At 42.8% G+C, this 26,784-nt stretch overlaps 1 protein-coding gene across 1 annotated transcript in view; it reads left to right on the top strand.

Annotated features, from left to right (window-relative positions):
- LOC311241898 (uncharacterized protein) overlaps positions 1-26,534 on the top strand; it is a 42,724-nt gene extending 16,190 nt beyond the window's left edge. The window contains exons 4-9 of the mRNA XM_084330843.1: positions 755-847; positions 1,253-1,363; positions 5,055-5,175; positions 7,395-7,499; positions 14,541-14,780; positions 21,545-26,534. Coding sequence (XP_084186969.1) covers positions 755-847; positions 1,253-1,363; positions 5,055-5,175; positions 7,395-7,499; positions 14,541-14,780; positions 21,545-22,413 — 1,539 coding nt within the window. The 3' untranslated portion in view covers positions 22,414-26,534. The remainder of the gene's footprint in view (positions 1-754; positions 848-1,252; positions 1,364-5,054; positions 5,176-7,394; positions 7,500-14,540; positions 14,781-21,544) is intronic.
- The last annotated feature ends 250 nt before the right edge of the window (positions 26,535-26,784 follow it).

The raw sequence follows: 26,784 nt of genomic DNA on the forward strand, positions 1-26,784 counted from the left end.
GGTCCCCCACCAGGAATTTTCTTGTTACAAAGACTTCATTTCCTGCATTCTGGTGCAGGATTTTTTTTTATTTGTACCCTTTAAATGCCAGTGTTTGTGATGGCATCACAAATTATTGTTAAAAAACAGGCTAGCATATGTATGATTAGCAACAGCACTGATTTTGATGGATTTTCTGTTTTTTTGTAATGTCAGATTGAAAAAAAATACAATCTTTTATTCAACTTCAGCCCTGATCATAACACCACATATTCATTTTATAATTCTAACCCTTTAAATGCCAGTGTGTGTGATGGCATATATTTACAATATATCAAATGCAAAGTAGATTTCTCTGGGGGGGATTATTACAGGCTAGCATGTGTCAATGATTAGCAACAACAGTTTTTTGTAAGGGTCCCGCCTCCACCAATCACATGCGGCTCCCTTTGTGTGTGTGTGTGTGAGAGCAAGAGAGAGAGAGAGAGAGATAGTTCTCCAACTTGTGTGAGTTGCAGTGATCTCCTGGTTGTTCCCCACCTAGGTTATCTAACTATTGCGCTGCTGCAACTAGAAACACTGGCCTGGCCTGCTTCTAAGTTCAGTGGCCTGACTGCATTAAAAAAAGAAAAAAAATCTTTTGGATATATATATATTTTTTAATCATCTGGCGACCCCCCCGCGGCGGCTCGCGATCCCCACTTTGGGAACCCCTGCTATAACCCACTCCTGCGCGTGATGTAATGCTTTAATGAATGTTCTTCTGTGTCGTTAGGGTGGAGAGGAGGTTGAAGTTTCTAAGATGAACTTTCTGGATTTGGTCCAAACACTGCTTTCTGACTCGTCTGAGAGGAAGCACTTTTTTGAGGTAAGATTTACTCTAAAGTATTCCCACTATCCACGATTGTATATTCTGTGTCAAATGGTAAATGGTGCATTTATATAGCGCTTTAAAAAATGTGTTCCTCACATTCACCCATTCACTCACACATTCACACACCGATGGCGGAGGCAACCATGCAAGGTGCCAACCTGCTCATCAGGACCAGTTAGGGGTTAAGTGTCCTGCTCAAGGACACTTCGACACGCTGCCTGGGAGGAGTGGGAATCGAACAGGGAATCTTCTGACTACCAGACGGCCGCTTTACCTCCTGAGCCACTGTTGCCCCAGAAGAAGACAAACTATATTATCATCATAATAATAATAAGTACAGTAATCATTATTATTGTTAATAATAATATACAGTATATGTTTTGTTTTTTTTCTATGAAGGATGTGTTCCCAGTCCAGTATGGTGCCTGTTTTGACACAACATTACAAATCCTGGTGTGGGAGTTCCTCTCCAGACTAGAGGAGTTCCTGCCAGTGCCAAGTTTTTCACAGGTAACGTTCTACAGGAACCAAAGACCAGATGTTTCACAGGTAACGTTATGCAGGAACCAAATGTAACGGAGGTCCGTGAGTATATCCACAGTCACGATGGACTTCAAGTGTTGTGAAGTGACTGTGGTACGTAGCGGTACTGCAAGTAAACTCACTCCCCCATAACACGTTCAGTGCCAACGACGAGATATCTCGTTAGTTCATGCCAACCGTTGAGTGCCAGATAGACGAGAGATCTAGTTTTTAATCGTTTTATTTTTTATTAGCGATTTCCATTCATATTTCATCAATCTAGCCTCCCGTTACCACTGGAACTCTCTCTGAGCTGCATTGGGGAAATACCGCCCCCTATCGTCTCTCCCTGTGGTACTGCACCCCATTGGATTAGACTGAATGAAAAGCATGGGGGAAAAAAATCCTGCTTCCTCATTTTACTTCTCAGGCAAGTCACCCGAGACGATCGGATTCATTCTGGACCATCAGAACAGCGTGGAATCAGTGTTTCGACCACCCAGCGTTGGATCAATAAACACGATCGATATTTGGAATGGCGATCAGGAATTGGAATAATCTTTTTGGAGAACATCTGATCTGAGGTAAGGAATCTATTTTACCAGTCTAAGGGCATGCGTCCACCTTTCTCACAAAAACGCTGGCAGTGCGCCGGTAGTGCTGGCATGAAGCGCATCTTGTAGATGACAGAAAGAAATCTACAGCCATATTTTTATCGTTTTTTCCTGCCGCGGTTTTGCACATGTAGCATATTTTAATACACTTTATTGTATATTAATTATATATAGTTATTGCCTGACACCACAGTTCGCCCTTTGCTTTTTATTAGCTTTTTAGTAGTGTATTCGTGTAGTTATTATTATTAGTGTATTTGTGCTTTGTCGCGAATCTCAATGGCCTGTCTCTTGTGGGTAGACAGCCAAGACAGGCAGGCAACTCCGGTGTCAGGTTACAAACAGAGTGGTAGATATGAATGGCTGTGATTGGTTGTCTGAAAATGAGCTCAGAAAGTTCAGAAAGTTTCAACTTTAAACGCTGTGTGTGGCCGCACAAAAAAGCTGAAAAAAGAAGCCGACTGCAGCGCATTTCCTATAGGCGGCGCATGCGGCCGCATATGCTCCCTCCCCATTGGGATACATTGAAAAAAGACGCTTGCGCCCATAAATATGAGATAGGTGGACCCGGGCCCTTAGGATAATCAGAGCTTTTTTCACAGATATCAACGTGGGCCCTATGTGTGTGTGTGTGTGCTGATCAGGAAATAAGAGAATCGATTTTTCAGCCCGCTTCTATAGCGTGCATAAGTACACATATACTATCGATAATCTAGCGTTTATTTGAAAACGATTCATAAATAGGCCGAAAAATGACAACGTGTTTTGTGTATTACAGTAAAGGGCGTTTATCACAGAATCTTCTGAAATCTTCTGGAAGTTTCAAGAAACGAGCGTTTTTCAAAATGGTATAAAACGGAAATGAACAGATTAAAAAAACAATCCGTTTCGACAATGTTGACTGCAAACAAGTCATTGATAAGCGACGGCCAGATTAGACACATAATTTAAGATGTAGTTTATGCGTTCGCAAATGAGAGCGCTATCATTGAAGTGGGTGGTGGCACTCAAGGGGGTAAATAGGACACGGAGGCTGGCACTGAAGCTGTTAAAAGGCATACAGACACATTACCAAGAAGTGAATTCACCTCTTGGTATAGTGGTCTGCGATGTCGCCCGCGGCGCGGGAGACCGAGGTTCGACTCCCACTCAGGGCATGTCAAATAAGACCGGTTTCACAAAGACCAGACATTTCACAGGTAACGAACCAAAGGAACTGAGGTCACTCAATTCCTGTGAGCTGTGTTTAAAATACATCAGAATTGTGCAGTTGAAAGATGAGTGGAACCAGGACACTAGTTGAAAATATACATATCACAAGTTGCAAGTTGTGTATAGAACAATGTCATAATAAAAATGTCTTACTGATTGCACATTGTAGGGCTGAAAGGTAGACCCGGTGTTTTCCCTACCATTGCCCGCCCCCCCCAATGGGACACCACGCCATAAATATTTTATTTGTTATTTTCCTAATTTATGTGCATTTGTTTAATTTCATCTCAGTGTGAAAATGAAGAGTCTCTACTGCGTCTTCTGTAATTTACGGTCACGCTAGTTTCTCTCCTCTCCTCTCCTCCACTCTTTTTCCTAATAACATCAGCTTTGTGGCCGTCCCAGGATTATATTAATAACATCAGCACAGTTTTTTGGCCGTCCCAGGATTATTAATAACATCAGTGCAGCCTTTCGGCCATCCTAGGATTATATTACTACACTAAGCTACAGTTAGCATGTACTCCGTTCTCCAGTAACACCATACCGGTTAGCTACGCTAGGCTACGGTTAGCTATGCGAAGCTACATGTTGCTCCGTTGGTTGCTTCGCTCTCTGTCAGGCCCTGTTTAACAGTCCGACACCAAGAGACGCCAACCACCAAGAGAAGTGTTGCTTCTTTCCTCCGTCCGACACCAAGAGACGTGTTGCTCCGTTCACAGTCCGACACCAAGAGACGCCATTCCCACCAAGAGACCACGCTCTCAAGTGTACCACTCTCTTATACCCTTAGCCCCTGCCCTTCACCCATGGACCCGCCAACCCCAGGGCACCTTGGACTTGACCACAAGCAGCCCCAAGCTTAGTGGGCCATGAGTGATTGATTGATTGATTGATTGATTGATTGATTGATTGAAAAGTTTATTAACAGATTGCAGAATGGGTACAGTACAGTACAGCTCAATACATACAATTGTTAAGGGGATGCAGACCAGAGAAAGACTTTCGTCTTGTTTACATCAGGGTCCCCCATTTTCAATTCATCATAACATATATGACATACATGACATACAGATAGACAGTACTGCTACATCTATACATTTATGACATATCAGATTTGCAAATACAGTACTGTTTGTGATACACAGTACTGATACTGTGATACAGTACTGTTTGTTGGGTAGGGGGGTTGTGGGACACTGTACACTGTACATTGGAATACTGACAAAGCCATACTTGGTAATTTACTGTACAACTGGGTTAGGACATTTGAAGGGGCCAGTTTTGAATTGCAGTCTCCCGTAGGTGTTCTTTCAGAGTGTTTTTGAAAGTGGGTAGTGATTCACATTCCTTTACAGCTTTGGGTAGCACGTTTCACATTGATGTGGCATAATTGCGAAACGTGTTTAGTCCCTTGTTTGAGCCGAATCTGGGTTTAACATGATTTGTGGAGCTCCCTCTGGTGTTGTGATCGTGGTATTCACTGACCTTTGGGAAGTATTTTGACATGTACATGGGTACCTTGGTCGCGTAGTGTATCTTGTAGACCAGGCCCATTGCAAGTTGCTGTACTCTGTCGTCTACTCTAAGCCATCCTAGGTTGTCAAAGTGGGCAGGGGTGAGGTGGGTTCTAGGAGTCAGGTCAAGCAGTAGTCTGACTAGCTTGTTTTGAGATGTTTGAGATTGACAGTTAAACACCCCCACTCAGTGAACAGTTGGTCCCAACCAGGGTCGCTACAATATTAATAACATCAGCACAGTTTTTCGGCCGTCCCAGGATTATATTAATAACATCAGCGCAGCCTTTCGGCCATCCCAGAATTATATTAATAACATCATTCCATCTTTTTCAGATAGTGTCCAGTTCCTCCCCCGTTCTTCTCGAATCCGATGAAGTTGAGCAATGTTTCTCAGACCCTGAAGATCTGAAGATGATTTTGCAGGATCATAGACGACATAAAAAGCTGAAAAAAAGTAAGAACCTTTTCCCTGTTTAATTTAAAAATAACTCTTACCTGGAGGAAATTAACACATGCAGCTAAAAACTTAATGTTGCTGTATAGGTTGCAGGGTTGGCAGAAATCCAGCCTCACCAGGCTTTTGTCTCACTGGCTCCTGCACCTCTTGCTTCCTCCTCTGTGTGAGAGTGATACTGTAGCCAGGAATGGTCAGCTCTCAGCCCACTCACTGCCTGCTGACTCTGGGGGCAACTACAGAATATAGTGATAACTTTTCATTAATGTGTAGTCAATTCAATGACTATCCATATATCACTATAGGATATAACATTGTTTCATATTGTGACAATATGAATAGCAGCTGGTAAAACGTTGGCGATTTATGGAATGACCATTGTTATCTGTCCAATATCCAAAATAAAAATGAACTGAACTGAACTGTCTTTCATTCAGAAGCAACACCAGTACTATTCAAGTCGAGTCAAGAGTTTTATTTGTCACGGCATACAAGTATACAATGAAATGCGGGTGGTCTTGCCCGCAAAGATGTGCAATACAGTAGTACAACATATAATAGAATCCAATAAAAACAACATTGTGCAATAAACAGGTAACATAGTGGGACATCTCGCTATCTGTACATAGTTATTTACAGAGCATGTAGGACATGCAAGGTCCTTTGGTAGTGCAATACACTGTTACTGTTGCTATACTATTTTTAAAGTGACCTTTCCTTTGTGGCCATAAGTGTGGGCGTGTGCAGCATGAGTGTGTGCCTGCTCATGTTAAAGTGGCTGCTAGTGTGCGAGCGTGCACAGCGTGCATGTCGTGTGTGTGCTCATGTGTGCTTGTGTGTGGAGAGTTCAGTGTTCTGTGGCACTCAGTGTTCAGTGTTCAAGGCTCTGATGGCCTGGGGGAAGAAGCTGAGCCGAAGCCTCTCTGTCCTAGTAGCTGGGGTGCGCAGGCGTCTGCCTGACCTCAGCAGCTGGAACAGGCTGTTATTGGGGTGGTAAGGGTCTTTCATTATTCTGCAGGCTCTGGCTTTGCACCTCTTGTTGTATAGAACCTGTAGTGCAATACCCGTGGTACGCTCGGCTGAGCGCACCACTCTCTGTAGGGCCTTCTTGTCCTGTGCCGTGCTGTTTCTATACCAGGCAGTGATGTTTCCAGTCAAGATGCTCTCTACAGCTCCGGAGTAGAAGGACTGGAGTATCTTCCCCGATACTCTGAACTTCCTTAACTGTCTCAGGTGGTAGAGGCGCTGCTTCGCCTTTTTTACGACTGTGTCTATGTGTGTTGACCATGTCAGATCCTCTGAGATGTGGACCCCCAGGTACTTAAAGCTGCTCACCCTGTCCACGGTAGCCCCGTTTATCATCAGTGGTGTGTGTGTCTCCTGCTGTCCTCTCCTATAATCCACGATCAGCTCCTTGGTTTTACCAATGTTCAGGAGCAGGCTGTTGTCCTGGCACCAGCGTTCCAGTACCTCAACCTCCTCCCGGTAGGCCTTCTCGTCGTTGTCCGAGATCAGCCCCACCACCACCGTGTCGTCTGCAAACTTCACTATGGAGTTGGAGCTGAACTTGGCCACACAATCGTGTGTGTAGAGTGAGTACAGCAGGGGGCTCAGAACACAGCCCTGGGGGGACCCGATGCTCAGGGTGATGGTGTTGGAGGTCTGACCCCCCACCCTGACCGCCTGGGGTCTTTCACTCAGAAAGTCCAGGCGCTCAGGGCGGAGCTCAGACCCAGCTCGATCAGCTTGTCCACCAGTCTGGTGGGGACTATGGTGTTGAACGCTGAGCTGTAGTCAATGAACAACAGTCTCACATAGCCCCCCTTCTGGCGGTCAAGGTGAGAGAGGGTGCTGTGCAGTACCTGGGAGACCGCGTCGTCGGTGGACCTGTTTGTCCTTTATGCAAATTGCATAGGGTCCATATCACTGGGGAGGGAGGCACAAATGTGATCCTCGACCAGCCTCTCGAAACATTTCATGACCACAGAGGTGAGTGCCACCGGTCTGTAGTCATTGTGACATGTTGGGGAGGGTTTCTTCGGTACAGGGATGATGGTAGACATCTTGAAGCAGGCGGGGACCACTGACTCCGCCAGGGATTGATTAAATATGGCGGTGAACACAGGGGCTAGCTGGTTGGCACAGGACTTAAGTATGCGTAACTATTAGTTCTCTTAAACAGAATTGTGTTACTAACACCACAGCTTTCTGTTCATCAGATCAGTTCTCCTTCCAGTCAGACACCATCCTGTCAACACTTGCATCTAAACTGACTTCAGATATGTGTAAAGATCAAGATGAACACACTATGGAGAATACAACAGGTATGAAGGATGGAGTTGGACAATAAGCCAATATTCTATGTAATTGTATTTCCATGGGATTATATAGAGATGAAATGTTTTTTAAATGTGTTGTGACAATGTGATACACAAGTGTGTTGTCTAAATGAATGACGACATCAAATATGCATTTATCACCTAATTATTTGGGGGAATATTATTTGAAAAGGACCATATTACAATGCAGTTCGGGTTCCATGGATCATTTAACATGTGTCATGCATTGATGTAGTATTGCATTGAACAATACTGATGCAGGCTAACATAGGATTACTCTAGGAGAATTTCCCCAATATAATAATAATAATAATAATAATAATAATAATAATAATAATAATAATAATAATAATAATAATAACAATAAAAATAATATAATACTAAACCTCAATAATAATAATAATAATAATATAATACTAAACCCCAATAATAATAATAATAATAATGTAATACTAAACCCCAATAATAATAATAATAATAATAATAATAATAATAATAATAATAATAATAATAAAATACTAAACCTCAATAATAATAATAATATTAAAATACTAAACCTCAACAATAATAATAATAATAATAATTATAATACTAAACCCAAATAATAATAATAATAATAATGTAATACTAAACCCCAATAATAATAATAATAATAAAATACTAAACCTCAATAATAATAATAATAATATAATACTAAACCCTAATAATAATAATAATGTAATACTAAACCCCAATAATAATAATAATTAATAATAATGTAATACTAAACCCCAATAATAATAATAATAATATAATACTAAACCCCAATTATTATAATAATAATAATAATAATAATAATAATAATAATAATAATAATAATAATAATAATAATAATAATAATAATAATAATAATAATAATAATAATCACAGCTCCAAAAGGCAATCAAGGCTGCAAAGAGACAATACAGGGACAAGGTAGAGTCAAACTACCATGGCTCTAACACTAGAAACATGTGGTCTGGACTAAAAACAACCACAGACTATAAATGAAATATGAAAATAACAGTTCCGTCGAGGTGTCTGCTTCCTTCCCAGAGGAGCTTAACACCTTCTTTTTTTGATCCACTCTTTCTCCTATTTTTCTATTTTTCTCCTATCCCAATTCCACTGTGCCAATTTTTCCCTCCCCTGTCTTGAACGTTGCTCGCATATGCCCCCCACTGGCCGGTTGTAGGGAGGATAGAAGCCTTGCATCACGTGTCCCCTCCGGTACACGAGGAGGCAGCCTGTGGCATCTTTTCACCTGCCAGCGTGGACTCTCATTGGCGAGGTGTAACGTGTGGGAGGCTCACACTACCCCCGCCATTTCCTGTCTCTGCTGTGCAGGCGTCCCCAACCGACCTGTAGGAGTCGCTGTCCACAACGTCCAGATTACCACCCATCGACTTCCACCCGCTAATTCTGCCAATTGAATTAGTATGACGGCTGGCCCAAGCCGGACGCAACGCCGACAGCCGGAGTCGAACCCAGTGTCTCTTGCGTTGGTGACGAGCGCAATGTCCGCTGCGCCACCCAGCCGCAGCTTAACACCTTCTATGCGCGGTTTGAGGACAACACCCCTGCTGTGGATATCACACCAGACCAGGGCCCTATTCCCCGTACCTGGTTCAACTAAGTCGGTCAAAAGTCCCATTATCCAGATTCAATTAACCCGATGTTTGAATCCAGGCTTTCCCTGTTCCTCGAACGCTGATTCAGTCTCGTTAATTCTAACCAGACTTGATACTCAGGATAATTGCGCGTGGCCGCCTCACCTGAAAAGACAACAGGTGTCGATCGCTGAAATCCTAACGGCATTGATTGATTGATTGATTGATTGAAAACTTTATTAACAGATTGCAGAATGGGTACAATACAGTACGGCTCAATAACCTCGCCGACGAGTTAAAATGCATAATCTATAGGCTAATTTTAAGTCCCTCATTACCCCAATCAATCAGATTATATTTCTTTAAATGTGCCTGCTGGCAGTAGGCTTAATGGAATGAATAATTGAATGAGATCTTGCTAGCGAAAAAACGTCTCAACGTCTTTCAGAATAAGTAGACAAAAATAAGCCAAAGAGTATCTAATTGATACGAATTAATAGATACTTATGAGGATATCTGTACTGTATGTGCTTAGGTATCATGTACTATATAAATACATGGTTCCCAAAGTTTTCAAGGCGCGACCCCCGAAATAACGTGTCAGAGGCTTGGAGGCTATACAGTTTCACTATTAATCAGGTTTTAATCTGTTTCGGACATCATCCATACATGCATTGAATTGATTAACCTTTGGTTTATACCAGTGACACCAGTCATGTTAATCACCTTCTTGTTCATCATCAGATAACACTAACAGTGCTTGAACAGATAAATGCATTTTCTCAAATGCATTCATCAAAACGTCAAAGGCTTGCAATTGCTCATTCATTTTCTCAAGTCACATCCACGTCATCAAATCCGTCAAACAGCGCATCTCCTCAAACATTTTAATCCCAGTTACAATATCACAATAACGTGTGCGTGACACAATTCAACAATCCACATATTCAGATTAGTCGTAATTCAATCCACGCATGAAGACGCTTCAATTTTTGCTTTAATGAAACACAATCCGGGCGCAAATACATCCACAGCCGAGAATATGAAACTAATCAGAGCCAAATGCCCGATAGGTTTCATTCATTAAAAACATCCCTGTGGGATTCACATTTGCAATGCTCCGACGTTATTAAAATAACCACATAGTGTGTATATCGCACCTCGCGAGCGCCGTATATATGACGTGCATTATTTAGAACAAAGTAAATCCATAGGCTGAATATGATTTATTATCAGCATTTTAGGTATATTATTTTACATTTCAAAAGCCCCCTCTAGAAAAACGAAGCACAAACATAATTCAGAATGGTATAATGGGTTCTAGACTGTGAGAATTATTTCAGGAAGGGAGCTGGAATTTCTTTGCGAGGGGGCGTGGCCATGGTTTATCCAGCTAACTGAACTAAACCTAAACTAAACTAGACCAGGTTCAAACTTTTTGATCTGTTGCCATAGTGATTTAGAAAATCGCACGTCAGGGAACCGAAAGGTCTAGTTTAAGTCAAGTTATCCTGAAAATTATCCGGCTAACTCAGGAACAGGGCCCAGGACTCCTGCCCACTGGAACTAGCTAGGGCACAGGTGTGTAAAACCTTTAAAAGGTCCTGGCCCGGATGGTAACCCTGGCAGAACTCCGGACATGTGCAGACGAGCAGGCAGATGTCTTCACGGACATCTTCAACACATCCCTGCTACTGTCCATAGTCTCCACATATTTCAAGAAGACCACCATTGTCCCTGTCCCCAAGAAAGCAAAAGCCCTCTGCCTGAATGACTACCGCCCTGTAGCTCTCACTTCCACCCTCATGAAGTGCTTTGAGCGGATGGTCAAAACCCACATCACCTCCTCACTACCGGACACATTGGACCCACTACAGTTTGCCTACAGACCAAACGGGTCTACAGACGACACCATCGCCCTCACCCTCCACACTGCCCTCTCCCACCTGGACCAGAGGGACTGTGTGGTCACACAGAGCTCCAACACCATCATCAAGTTTGCTGACGACACGACGACGCATCAAGTTTGCTGGCCTGATCACCGGCAATGACAAGTCGAAGTACAGAGAGGAAGTGAGTGCACTGGCAGCATGGTGCCAGGATAACCATAGATATATATAGAACACTAGATAGCTTAAGGCGGAGTCACCAGCGTCGCTGAACCGCCGCCATCTTGCTCCAGTCAGCCTTGAGTGAGGGTGAGTGAGCTGCACAGACAAAAATACTCATAACTCGCTGAAATATTGACGGATTTACAAACGGTTTGGTTTATTACAAGCAGTATTAACGTGGCTATGATTCAAGCGGTTTGTAAAAAAACGGCCTTTAAGTAAAAAAGTAGACATTAATGTTATCAGTAGCTGAGCTGCCTGGAGCAAGATGGCCGCCCTACGACGACGTCGCTCTCCATTGGCCGGCAGCGCGGGTAAGCTATCTAGTGATCTATATATATCTATGAGGATAACAACCTCCACCTCAACGTCAGCAAAACGAGGGAGCTCATCGCGGACTACAGGAAGTCTCAGGGGGGAGAGCACGGCCCCATTCATCGGCGGGACAGCGGTGGAGAGAGTCAGCAGCTTCAGGTTCCTCTGGGTCAACATCAGCGAGGACCTGTCCTGGTCTCATCACACCGGCATCATTGTCAAGACAGCGAGACAACGGCTCTTCTTCCTCCGTAGGCTGAGGAGATTCGGCATGGACTCCAGGATACTGTGCAACTTTTACCGGTGCACCATAGAGTATCCTGACTAGCTGCATCACTGCTTGGTATGGCAACTACTCAGCCACCTAAGGCTTTGCAAAGGGTGGTGAAGTCAGCACAACACATCACAAGGACTGAGCTGCCAGCCATGGACGACCCTTACACACAGAGGTGCAGAAGGAAAACCCGGAACATTCTCAGAGACCACAGTCACCCCAGTCACAAACGTTTCACTCTGCTACTGGCAAATGGTACCGGAGCATCTGCACAAGAACCAGCAGGTTCAGGGACAGCTTTTTCCCACAAGCCACAAGACTCCTGAACAAGGACAAGAACAGGAGATGGCCCTATTAAAAAAAACTCTTGAACACACACATCTTAAAAAAAAAAACGATTGAACACACACACACACGCATATAAGACACATGCACCCTGCACTGCACCTTAACTCTTTGAGTGCCACGCCCTTTCCATATCTGTACTGCCTGGCGCCAGCGTTATTGACCATTTTAGTGATATTTGCAGACCCATCATGTCTTCTGTATTATAGCTATGGAGACAATAGTATGGCTCATTTGACAGGCATTGTTCACAGTCCATTACTGACTAATCAGTTCATTTCTACACAATGTAGTTTGTGTGACTATTACATGCTAAACATCGCCCGTTTCCAAAATAATCCAGTCTTTTTTCATAGATTGTGAGATATGACGCGTTATATGCAATAAGCCCAAATCGTTGTGGTTGATCGCCTGAAACCCCAAATACTCCCAAATCAAAGGTATATACCATGTACACATGTGTCTTCACAAAATCATCAAGGAGGGGGGGGGGTCGTTCTAACTAGAAACTGTGATCGCGTTTGTCGAGCATGTTTTACGTCCGGTAAAACACGACACTGTGATCGTTACAAAAACATGTTTCAGGTTTGGTACTGTCCTCGAAGCACCCCAGCCGTTCAATGTATTTGTTAAATTCCACCACCAGCACACCAACATAACTAGCCCTTTATTAGTTGAATCAGGTGTGGTACTGGTGGTGGAATTTAACAAATACATTGAACGGCTGGGGTGCCTCGAGGAGAGGATTGGGAACCACTGGACTAGAGCATACTTTTGAGCCATCAAAGAATACAAAGGTATACTTGTATGCCGTGACAATTAAAACTCTTGACTTGACTTGACTTGAATTGAAGCAAAAGTGGTTACCTGTGTTGAACTGGTTTATTTTTTAGAAAATAAAAAAATATACTGGATTACTATTACGACTACTACCACTGCCAATACTACTTATACATCCCTATTGGCAAACTTTATATTAAATGTCAAGTTAGACCGCGCTCTCAAGATACAACACTGGGTGCTGAAATCCCATTAAGTATTATATAAAAGAAGCAGTGAAGCCAGACCAGCACTCTCAGGTTCAAAATTTAATGGCAGCCTGAAACAAACATGTTTCGGAATTACATATTCCTTCTTCAGTGTTATAGCTTGCTCTGTCGCTCCGAGGAGGAGAGGCCCTTGCAAAAAAAATTAAAAGAGAATAGGTGTATCCACACCAAGCCATTCCAGTTCAAAAGGTAGGCGATACTGCCACCTGGTGAGATTTGATTGTCATTGCAATTCCAACGTAGGCAGATGAGCCAGGGAGACCTAGAGGGCTCCGGCTGACCGTATAGAACAGGGATCAAAGGAAAAATATCAAAGGATCAAAACCCGAGAAATCTCGGGTTTTGGCACTCAACGCATGGCGAGATAACCCGACTTATCTCGGGTATGGCACCCAATGAGTTAAGATGCACATACACTTTTATGCAAGACCCTTTCTGTAGAAATGTAGTATTTTATTTTATCCTATCATTTTTATATTTTATTTATCGTACTACTTATTGTTATTGGACACACACGCACCCTGCACTGCACTGCACCTTACCATACATGCAAGACACTTTCTGTAAATAATTTACATGAAGAATTTCATTGCCTGCAATGCCCCCTGTATTGTTGTGTATTTGACAAATAAAGAACTTGAACTTGAACAAAAGTATCTTCATTTTATGCATTTAGAATGAGAACAATTTATTAATTTACATGTCAATAGTTTTTGTCCAGTGACCCAAAATGTATGACCCAAGTCTAAGTAAATACAGGGTTCATTGAAGATTCTTAAAGCCGCACTTGGCTACTTCGCTGCGCTAGGCGAGCTAGCTCAACCAGAGCTAATTCTAACCCTAACCGTAACCCTAACCTTAGGTAAGTAATTATGCTAATCAAGCTAGGTAAGCTAGCTAGTCAATGCTTACAACTCTGAAATTAACTTTAACCCTAGGAAAGTCATTACGCTAATCAAGCTAGCTAGTTTAGAACTCCAAAATTAACTTTGTCCTCTCTAGCTTTCAGTGAGCGAGGGGCAGTGCCCCAATAGACCAAACCATAACAACAATTTTGTAATTTTTACGTTCATGTTGTTGTAGTAAGCTTCCTAAAATGACTTTATGATGTAGCCAATTGTGGCTTTAAAGAACAAAGTGCTTAACATTTCAAGTTAAAGTGCTGGAATTCCTGGAAAACCAGCCTCTTACAGTATGTGTTGAAGTGCTCTAATAGACCTGATGTTAAAGAGGTTGGGCATTTGAACATTAACTAAAATAGCTTATGATTATGATTCTGATTACATTTCTTCTATATCCCACAGCTCTAGAGGAAAACCAGCTAAATGAGGGAGCTGAGGGATCATTGCAAAGACGGAGAGAGAAGGAAGAGAGAAAGACGTGGCAGGAAGAAAACAAGCCGTCTGAGAGAGATACCCATGAAGAAGAGGAGGAGGGGACTGATGAAGGGTCTAATGAGGCTGTGGGATCAAACTTCCAGCAACAGCAGGAGGAAGAACCGTCTCCACTGAGGGCACCTCTGTCTTCTCCAGAAACTGACACTGGTGAGAATAACACATTTATTATTATTTTTATAATACTTAATAATAATAACACATGTATTATTAATAATAATACAAAATAGGCGGTTAGGTGGTCGAGCGGAGATTGCGTTCGTCACCAGCCCCGGAGCTGTGAGCTTGGTTCGCCTGTTCGAATCCAGCTCACAGCTCCGGGGTTGTCACCAGCTTGGCTGGCCGTCTGCACTGATACAATTGGCTGTATCAGAGGGTGGGAGAAGCTGGCGGGGTGGGTCCGGGTCGTTGTAAACAGCGACTCCTACAGTTCGGTCGGGGCGCCTGCTAAGCGCGGATTGGACGTGAGGGGGATAGTGTGGTCCTCCCACACGCTACGCCCTCTCAATGAGAATCCGCGCTGTCAGGTGAAAAGAAGCGGTGATTGGCTGGACGTGTGTCGGAGGAAGCACGTGGTAGCCTCCACTCTCCCAAAATGATCTGACTGTGGGGGGTAAAGCGCAGCGACCAGGAAGGGACTGGGAATTGGCATACGACTAACATTGGGATGGGAGAAAATCGGAGGAAAAAATGGAGGGGGAAAAAGACCAATAAAAAAAAATAATAATAATACAAAATATCACCTTTAATAATACATAATAACTAGGGGTGTAACGGTACGTGTATTCGTCCCGCAAATTTACGGTACGGCCGTCACGGTGCGGTACGTGCAGCCATACGATGAATACGCCTCACAGCGCAAACACACCAGTCGCGCATGCAGGCACTCGCGGGTTCCGTGCGAGAACAGCACGCGTGGCCGGGCACACCGAGTCCAACTTCAGAGCGGGCGAAAGTGCATGGAGGAAGGCACATTTACATTGGAACAGCTGCAGGGTCATTACAATTGTACAGTTTTCTTTCGTTTTCTTGTTCGCCCAATAATGTTAACCAAATGAAACCAATGGAAAGTCACACACACGCGTCGCCAACACACACACCAACATTCTCCCCCGCCGGACTCTAACAGAAAAAAAAAAAAAAAACGTACTTTTCCGGACTGATCATCTGAGCTCCTCTCCAGTTGAACTGCTACTGTGTTTATATCCAAATAATCCTCTGCCATTGTTGTAACATGTCATCTGTTCTCTAGTATTCAGTCTCGTGAAGTTAAATCCTCTCTACAAGTGAAACTGAAACTTAACATTACGCAACAATGAGCGGATCTCGGCCTGTCTGTCCGACATCTCCGCCTGGATGACGACCAACCACCTCAAACTGAACCTAAGCAAAACAGAATTGCTCCACCTGCCGGCCAAATCCTCCCCCCTGACCGACCTTTCCATCACAGTCGAGAATGCAGCTGTGACCGCGTCCCCGACCGCCAAGAACCTTGGTGTTGTCCTCGACGACCAGTTGAACTTCTCTGCTCACATCGCAGCGACAACCAGAACCTGCCGATTCCTCCTGAGCAACGTCAGAAGGATACGCCCCTTCCTGACAAAAGAAGCCACCCAACTCCTCGTCCAATCAACAGTCATCTCCCGCCTCGACTACTGCAACGCACTGCTCGCTGGCCTCCCGGCCACTGCCACTAAGCCTCTTCAACTCATTCAGAACGCAGCGGCCCGCCTGATCTCAAACCTACCGAAGTCGGCCCATGTCACCCCACTTCTTAGGGACCTGCACTGGCTCCCCATTGCTGCACGAATCCGCTTCAAGGCCCTTGACCTAGCATACCGTGCGGCAAAGGGAACTGCTCCCGCCTACCTCCGGTCAATGGTCTCTAACTACACACCCTCAAGACCCCTACACTCTGCATCTTCTGGCCGCCTCAGACCTACTCCTATCCAAGCTCCGGGAGGGTCATCAAAGAGAAGTCGCCTATTCTCAGTCCTTGCCCCACAATGGTGGAATGAACTACCCACCCCAGTTAGGACAGCCGAAACACGTCCAATCTTTCGCCGTCGACTAAAGACTCACTTCTTCAACCATTATCTGAATTAAAAAAAAAGAAAAAAAAAATCTAACCCTAACTAACCATACTGTCATGCACTTGTCCTAATAAACTAACCTACACTGTAGCACTCAACACTTTGATGAACATTGTTACTCAGCTGATAGAGTTGTGCTCTTCCTGATGGCTTGTCGTACAGAACTTGTAAGTCGCTTTGGATAAAAGCGTCAGCTAAATGACTAAATGTAAATGTAAATGTTAACAAGGATAAGTTGTTAAAGGGGCAGTAGGCAATTAATTTACTCAGTGGATGCCTGAACACAGAATGCCACCAGTATCACTGACTACCACGGCAAGCCTATAGAAAATTATTCTATTTAATAATAATAATTATAATAATTATCATAAATATATAATAATTATAAAAAAGAATTCTGTTGTACCGAACTTGTACCGAACAGTGACTGCAATACCGAGGTACGTACCGAACCGTGGCTTCTGTGTACCGTTACACCCCTAATAATAACACATGTATTATTTAAGGCTGTCAAAGTTAACGCAGTATTAACGCGTTATCGCCCGATTCTATTAACGCCACTATTTCTTTTAACTCACGATTAACTTTAAATCTTTTTTTTTTTTAAATATATAAATCATTTTTTTACTTTTTTTTTTTTTTTTTTTGATTATTGATGCTCTCATTGATACTATGTTTGTTTCTGAAGTGTGTGTGTGTGTGATATATATATATATAGAAAGAGGGGGGTGAGAGAGATGAGGAAGGGGCAAGAGAGAGAGCTGGGAGAGTGTGTGTGAGAGAGAGGGGGGGGTGTGTGATTAATCAGCCCTTGTGTGGGTGAATGTAACGAGTTCCTAACGTTTTCTTTCCCCTATTATTTCATGCACACTTTATGTGTTAATCATTATAATAATGCATAACGGGCGGCCGGGTGGCGCAGTGGGCAATGCGCTCGCCACCAACGCAGGAGATACTGGTATCGAGCCCAGCTCTCTGCGTTGCTTCCGGCTTGGCCGGTCGTCGTACTAACACAATTGGCAGTGTTAAAGGGTGGGAAAGCCGGTGGGTGGGTCCTGGTCGTTGTAAACAGCGACTCCTACAGTTCGGTCGGGGCGCCTGCTCAGCGAGGAAAGGATCTAAGGGGGGTAGTGTGATCCTTCCACATGTTACACCCTCTCAGTGAGAGTCCGCGCTGCCAGGTGAAAAGAAGCGGTTGATTGGCTACACATGTGTCGGAGGAAGCATGTGATAGCCTCCACTCTCCCAGACCGACTGTAGGGGGTAGGTGCGCAGCGACCAGGAAGGGGATTGGAAATTGGCATAACGACTAACATTGGGATGGGAGAAAAACGGAGGAAAAAGGAGGGGGGGAAATATCAAAAAAATATATATAAATAATAATAATAATAATAATGCATAACACATTTTTTATTATTATTACCATTATTATTATTATAAGTAAGGGATAATGTATAGCTACGCCTACGAGGTCATTGTCGCAAAATAATTTACCGACACAGAGTTTAAAATACCGAGCCGCCTCGGCGAGGTGTTTTAAACGTCAGTGAAGGTCAATTATTTTGCGACAATGATCGAGTATAGCTATACATTATCCCGCTTATTACATGGCTAACTTACTAACAATATACCTAATTCATTTTACATCGACTCGCAACACTGGTTCTGGCTCCGCTCGTCGCTCCGCCCCCTGTCATCGCCGGCAGCTTCCCCGGCAGCAGAACACCGGCAGTGTCTAATTGCACTGAAACAGTGTGTGTCAGTGGGCTTGATTGCGAACAGCTGCGCACAGCGGTCATTATTGTCCCACAGCGGTCATTATTGTCTGATAACTGACCTCTGACGCGCGCTATTGACCAATCACAAGCAAGCATTTCGGCGAATGTGAAAACGCCATGTAATAATTAGGGATGCACGATAATTATCGGGCCGATAATTATCGGGCCGATATCAGCAATTATGACGTCATCCCGATAAACTCGATAACGTTATTGATAGCTCCGATAACATATAATACATTTTTTGGTTAAAAGAAATCCGGTGTGGGTGGATTTGGATGAAGGGCGCTTGTTTTTATTATAGCCTCCTCCCGTTTTGCCATTACTGTGGTAAAACTGATAGCGTGTGGTTTAGGAACAGGGAGTTTTTCACAAATCCAGCGCTCCCTTTCTTGGCTGTGACGTAGTCACGTTACATTCGGAGACAGACAGTCGATCTGCCAATTACGTCCCACGGCTTGCACCCACCTCTTCTTCTTACCACCAATCAGAAGCTCTCGTTCGTTTATTTACCTCCGGATTGTCAGCCATTACTCTACTCGGAGCTAACGTTATCTCCCCGCCAGCCACATTGACAAGTACCAGCGCTTACTTGCAAATGTCTTGTTGCACTTGTGGCAACGAGCGTTGTCAGCATCGACTTTAGTAAAATAGACCCAGACTTTTGAACATTTCGTTCTGTCCGCCATTATGACAGCAGAGCTGTCTGTACTCGGCAGCGCAGCACCCGTGTATGTGTGTGTGTGTGTGTGAGTGAGTGAGTGTGTGTGTGTGTGGGAGGGGAAGAGAGGAGAGAGCACAGCAGGCAGAGAGCACAGAGCTCCCCGCGCAGGCAGAGACACAGAGGCAGGAGAGATATAGACAACTGCCAACAAGATTAGTTTGCGACGTTTAAATTCCTCAAAAAAAAACTCTATAATTTCTCGAGTACCGATAGCAGTACCGATGACGTCGGAGCTTATAAATACTAAAAAAAAAAAAATTGATAAAAAAATATATATATATATATATACAGTTAAAAAAAATATTATAATACAATAAATATCGGTTATCGGTATCGGTATCGGCTTGAGGAGCATAAAGTTATCGGTGTCAAAAAATCAATATCGTGCATCCCTAGTAATAATACACAATAACACATAGGTGTCAAACTCATGGCCCGCGGGCCAAATTTGATGTGGCCCCCAAGAGCTCTGGCAAATAATTTTTTTTTTTTTTAAACATTAATCTTGGGTTAAAAAATTGCGGCGTTAAAATAATTGTGGGTTAATGCGGTAATAAAGCTTTAACTTTGACAGCCTTAGTTATTACACATTCTTACACATACATGTATGTTGAACATCTGAGGTATTGATGAAGTAACAAAGGAAAAAAGCCAAAAGCACTTACTCCTCAGACATTCTTTGACAATTTTACAGCCCAAAATACAAAAAAGATCCAGGCGGAATAGGTAACAAAGGGTTGAAGAAATATTGTCTGAACTGTCAGATGCAAACTGGCTGTGTGACATAACCGAGCATCTCGCTCAATTGAATAAGAAGCTGTAGGGACGCAAACAAGTCCCACCCAAAACTTGACCAATATAGTTGTGAACTGAGACAACCCTTATTTTGTTATTTTTGAGTACAGTTACAGTTGTGTGTTCATGCAGACACATAATAGCAATTTCATTACGAATTGAAAATGGGGGACCCTGATGTAAACAAGTCGAAAGTCTTTCTCTGGTCTGCATCCCCTTAACAATTGTGTGTATTGAGCCGTACTGTACTGTACCCATTCTGCAATCTGTTAATTAAAGTTAATTAAACTATCTTCCATTAGTTGGATGTATGGCCTCTGCAAGGTTGTGTGCAGCCATTTGTTTTTGTAACATCTGCTACATCTGTCCCACGTGTTCTTGGCAGCTCACAGTTGTTAGTTTTGCCCCTCTTGACTGTGACAAAAAGGTTTTGAACAAACTTAATGTCATAGCTTGTATTTGATGATATTCTTCTTTGTTATTTACTTGAATGGTTTGATCATTGATTGATGGAGTAATATGGGGTTCTGATAAACTAAAAGTATTTGTTAAAATAACATAAGCTAACATATTTTTACATCTATGCATATGCAATATGTATAACTTGAATAAGTAATAAATACAGAAACAACATGTTTAACAATATGTAAACGAGTAGCTACATTTATTTGACATTACATTAACATTTATACGGTCTTTGGCCCTTTGAGGGCAACCATAATGCTGATGTGGCCCTCTGTGAAAATGAGTTTGACACCCCTGCGAATAACACATTAGTTATTATAATACAGAATGCCACCTTTAATCATTATAATAATACATAATAACAAATGTATTATTATTATTATTATTATTATTATTATTATTATTATTATTATTATTATTATTATTATTATACATAATAACACTTCATATTATTATAATACAGAATAACTATTTATTATTACACTGGTGAGAATAATATATTTATTATAAACTGTTGGTTTTCAGCTTCCGCCACATTTACCCCAATGCATGGGTCACTTTTTATTTGTTTGTTTATTTGTTAGCATGATGATAGACCAGCTGATAGACCAGCTGATATACCAGCTGTTAGACGGGTACAAGGACACCATAAGTTTGCAGACCAGTTAAAAAAAATGCCAGAGATAACATCCATTTACATTGGTCATAAATGCCTACATTTGCATGTGGTTTGGCTTGATGGAAGGCAATGCCAAGCCTTACCACCATAAAAACATTGGCACAAATAATCCTCATTGAAGAAGAGGATTTTCTAGAAGTGCACACTCTATATATCTCTATGATCCAGACAGAAAATGTGTACAGTAGCAGGTCTTTTTTCTGGTAGGTTCCTCCCTCATGACAAGAGGGCTAGTGAACTCAAGTTAGCTCTGTTTAGGTCCCAGGATCAACAAGATGGAGCATTTCTGTTTTAGTCTGTACATGACACTGTTAGTCTGTACATGACACTGGAGAAACAATAAGTAACCCTGTTTCTCTTGTGGTGTTGTCTGTCTTTAGAAATGCCAGTGGACCTTCTCGTCCTGGAGAACATCTGCTCGGAGGTCCCAGTTATTAATAATGAGAGGAAGGTGAAATGCCACCTCAGGAGAAAGGACAGAAATCCAGGGTCTGAAAGGATCCAGGACTCTACAGGAGATGGAGCTGAAGACCTCCTACCATCCTGTAGACCCAACAGCTGTTCTACCAAGATAACCAAGAAACACTCCTGTCCTCAGTGTGGGAAGAGTTTTGGAAGCAGATCGAATATGAAAAAACATGAAAAGACTGTTCACAGCTTGGTGAAGTTCAAGTGTGACCAGTGTGAGGAGAAATTCAAATCATCTTATTATCTTAAGATTCATCTCCAGATTCATACTGGCCATAAGCCTCATCTCTGCTCCTATTGTGGCAAAGCCTTTAGAACTAAAGCTAATGTAAAAGTTCATGAACGCACTCACACTGGGGAGTGTCCATATGCCTGTACATTATGTGAAAAGAAGTTTACAGTTAATAGCACATTACAAATGCACCTCAGGATGCATAAAGGAGAGAGACCATATCTGTGTAGTGACTGTGGGAAGGGCTTCAGTCACGCCGGGGCCTTGTTGGTTCACTCACGCCAGCACACAGGGGAGCGGCCTTATCATTGTGATGTTTGTGGAAAGCGTTGCATAACATCACATAGACTGAAAACACATCAGCGATATCACACAGCCAGAGAACGTCCGTACCCCTGTCCTGACTGTGAGAAATGCTTCCATAGTCAGAGTGGGCTGAAAGGCCACAGTCTAACTCACACGGGAGAGAAACCCTTCCAGTGTCTTAAGTGCAACAAGAGATTTGCACGAAAGGATAACATGAGAGTCCATTTGCACAGTCACAGATAACCAGCATTAACACTTTCAGTGCCAACAACGAGATTTCTCGTTAGTTCATTCCAACCGTTGAGTGCCAGCCGACAGAGATCTCGTTTTTAATCGTTATTATTTTTTTTTATCAATTTCCATTCATTTTTCATCAATCTAGCCTCACGTTACCAGTAGGGATCGGTCTGAACTCGAACAGGGAAAATACCGCCCCCTATAGTCTCTCCGGATGGTACTGCACCCCTTTGGATTGAATGAAACATTTTACTTGTCAGACAAGTAACCGGAGACGATCCAAGTCATTGCCCACCACCAGAACAGCTGAGAATATGTGTTTCCAGTACCCAGCATTGGATCAATAAACGCGATCGATATTTGGAATGGCGATCAGGAATTGGAATAATCTTTTTGGAGAACATCTGATCTGAGGTAAGGAATCTATTTTACCAGTCTCGGGATAATCAGAGCTATTTTCACCTATATATCAGCGTGTGCCATGTGTGTGTGACGTGTGTGTGATCAGGAAATAAGATAATCGATTTTTCAGCCCGCTTCTATAGCGTGCATACTTACTTACGCCTTTTACCCCGTTTGGGGCATAGGCCGTCAACAAGGGTTCTCCAAGCATCCCGATCCTGAGCCAACCTCTCAAGCTGGACCCAGGTGTGTCCCATCTTCTTGGCATCATCTTCCAAGTCTCGGCGCCAGGTGTTCCGTGGTCGGCCTCTCTTTTCTTTTCCCTTGGGGGTTCCACCTGAGAGATTGTCTTGTGATGCTCAGGGATGGTTTACGGAGTGTATGGCCAATCCATCTCCAACGCCGTTGGAGAATCTCTTTCTCTGCTGGCTGTTGTTGTGTTCGTTGCCACAGGTCTTTGTTGCTGATGGTGTTAGGCCAGCGAATCTGGAGGATTCGGCGCACACAGGTGTTTAGGAAAACTTGTAGTTTATTGGTTGTGGTGACAGTGGTCCTCCAGGTCTCAGCGCCATAGAGTAGGACTGACTTCACGTTGGTGTTAAAGATCCTGATCTTGGTTGTGATGGAAATGTCTCTTGAGCTCCAGATGTTTTTTAGTTGGAGAAAGGCTTCTCTGGCCTTGCCAATCCTGGCTCTCACATCAGCATCTGTTCCACCTTGCTTATTAACCATGCTGCCCAGGTAGGTGAAGTTGTCTACCTCTTCCAACGCTTCTCCTTCCATAATGATGGGTGATGTGTTGTCAGCATTGATTCTCATGACCTTGCTCTTCCCTCTGTGGATGTTAAGCCCAAGCCGAGTAGAGTTGTCAGCGATGGTACTTGTCTTTTCCTGCATCTGCTGCTGGGTGTGAGAGAGAAGGGCCAGGTCTTCTGCAAAGTTGAGGTTTTCTAACTGCGTCCATAATGTCCATTGTATGCCATTTCGTTTCTCTGCTGTGGATTGCTTGATGACCCAGTCACGTGAATACTTTCCCTAAGCCAGTTGTACTTCCGCGTTCGGTTTGCGCGATCTGATTGGCCACTGACGTTTCTCTCAGCGCCCAATCGCGGCCTAACTTTCAGAACTTTCAGTTCCACACGTCCGTCGCATCAGCTACCTACCTGCATCAGCTACCTACCTGCATCAATATACTACTAACTATCAACTAACTCGCTACCGCCGTGCATCAATATACTAACTAACTAGCACATCAATATACTAACTAACGCGCTACCGCCGCGCATCATTATACGGCGTGCATCAATATACTGCTACCGCCGTGCATCGCGATACTGCTACCGCCGTGCATCTATTTGCGCTACCTAGTCAATTCGATAGAAGAGTGGTGGGCGAGATTATGCATGACCAGCCTGTGATCTAAAAACTCCTGCCTGTGGCTGAATAATGAAGCCCAAAGTCGCGTCACGCGCAAGAGCATATTACCTACTTCTTATGCCGTGCTCAATATTAAAACTCACTGCTCGTCCACCCAACGTAAACAGAGCAGAGACAAGCAATAATGAAGTCGCTTTTGCAGAGATAAGCAATAATGAAGTTGTGTTTTGAACATTTATGTTGTGTTAATGGAATCACGTTAATATAGAGAGATGAAAACAATACAATACGTTATTTCGATTGATATGAATAGCTAGTTACGTTAATATAAAGATGAAAACAATACGTTATTTATATTGATGTGATGTCGGACTGAAGGACTTGGGCTGTGGAACTGAAAGCTAGGCGCGATTGTTAGGAGTCAGTGGCCTATCAGATCGCGCAAACCGAACGCGGAAGTACAACTGGCTTAGGGAAAGTATTCACGCGACCCAGTCTATTGCCAGCAGAAACAGAAATGGTGACAACAAACAGCCCTGTCTCACTCCAGTTTTTACCTGGAAGGCGTCGGTGGGTTGACCGCCATGAATCACCCTGCAGGTCATCCCCTTATAGGAGTTCCTGATGATATTTCTGTACTTCTCTGGCACTCCGTAGTGTCTGAGTAGCTTCCAGAGGGTCTCTCTATTCACGCTGTCGAAAGCCTTTTCGTAGTCAATTAAATTAATGAATAGGGGTGAATTCCACTCTAATGGTGCTCCAGTATTATCCGCAGTGTTGCAATCTGGTCTGTGCAGGATCTGTTTTTGCGGAAGCCCGCCTGGTGGTCTCGTAGCTGTGGGTCGACGGCGTCCTTCATCCTGTCCAGTATAATCCTGTTGAATACTTTTCCTGGGATGGAGAGTAGTGTGATCCCTCTGTAGTTTGCACATTGGCTCATATCTCCTTTGTTTGGTATTTTGACGAGGTTGGCACTCCTTCCATTCTGATGGGATGTGTTCTTCTCCCCCCCCCGCGTGCATAAGTACACATATACTATCGATAATCTAGCGTTTATTAGAAAACGATTCATAAATAGGCTGAAAAATGACAACATGTTTTGTGTATTCCATTAAAGGGCGTTTATCAAAATGTATCCAAAATGGTATAAAACGGAAATGAACCGATTAAAAAAAACAATCCGTTTCGACAATGTTGACTGCAAACAAGTCATTGATAAGCGGCGGCCATATTAGATACATAGCCATAATTTAAGATATAGTTTATGCATATATGAGAGCTCTGTCATTGAAGTGGGTGGTGGCACGCAACGGGGTTCCTAGGCACCGCATGGCTGGCACGGAAAGTGTTAAAGGCATAGTTTACAGTTTTGGAACCCTAGCCCAGTAGCCAATAATGTTGTCAATAGAGTCCTTTCTCAGCACAATCCTGTTCTTCACACTGGATAACTTAGTTAGCCACAAACTAATGGGGACAAGCTAATTTAGTGTTTACTGTGGAGGAAGTTTGATTTGATTGATTTGAAATCTTTATATCGAATATGTAAATAAATACAAATACAAACAAAATAAATATCTAAACAAAAGTAAAACATAACTCAATTTACATGTTCGAAAAGGAGTAGGAAGAAGTATACACTTATTTAATCCTACCCCTTTTCCACTACTCAAATGAGTGTACTAATTTAAAACATTTCAAAACAAATGTATGCAAAACAAAAAAACCAAAAACTATATATAAGAAATAAAATAAAATTTTAAACACCCATGAATATCAAGTCCCTTCCTCATCCCTGTACCTCGTGAACATCATTTCCTTATAAATCAGTTTGAATTGTCTCATATTTGGACATTGTTTTAGCACCACATTCAGACTGTTCCACAGTTTCACTCCACATATTGAGATGCAGTGTCTTCTCATGGTAGTGCGTACACTAAGAACTTTTAAATTGAGTTCTCCCCTCAGATTATAACCCCCCTCTCTCCCCCTCTCTATCAAAGAACAGTTCTTGAATGTTTCCTGGAAGTACATTACCTTTTGCTTTATACATTGTGCCGTTTTAAATTCCACAAGATCATTTAACCTTAATGTTTTTTACTTTAAAAATAATATGTTTGTGTGATCACGATAACCTGCAATGTAAACTATCCTTATGGCCCTTTTGAGTATAAAAAGTGGTTGTAGTGTAGAATTATAAGTTTCAGATCACAGTGTAAAACAATGTAAAGACATGCATGCTGGGTATTAGATCTGGAGTTGGTCCCCGGGTGCCAGACTGTGGCTGCCCACTGCTAGTTAGTAAGTAGTTAGGATGGTTGAATGCAGAGGACAAACTTCAGGTATATGTAAAAGGTACTCTAATAAAGATTCTACCTCTACTTTTAACTGTCCTTTTTTGTATTTTTAAGTTGGTTACCACTAAAAGTGCTTGTTTTTGCCACTGAAACAGAAATCTCACTCTGAAATCCTGCAAGGTGTGAGTTGTTGCAGGAAGACAGAGTTGGAAACGAGTAACGTTACCATATCTAAAAGATCAAATGTTTGTGCATTTCCAAATTGTGCCAACAACATGTCACCCACTTTGCGTAGTGTTCATAT

This window comes from Notolepis coatsorum, assembly GCF_963971535.1.
Source record: "Notolepis coatsorum genome assembly, chromosome: 15".
Lineage (NCBI taxonomy): Eukaryota > Metazoa > Chordata > Actinopteri > Aulopiformes > Paralepididae > Notolepis > Notolepis coatsorum.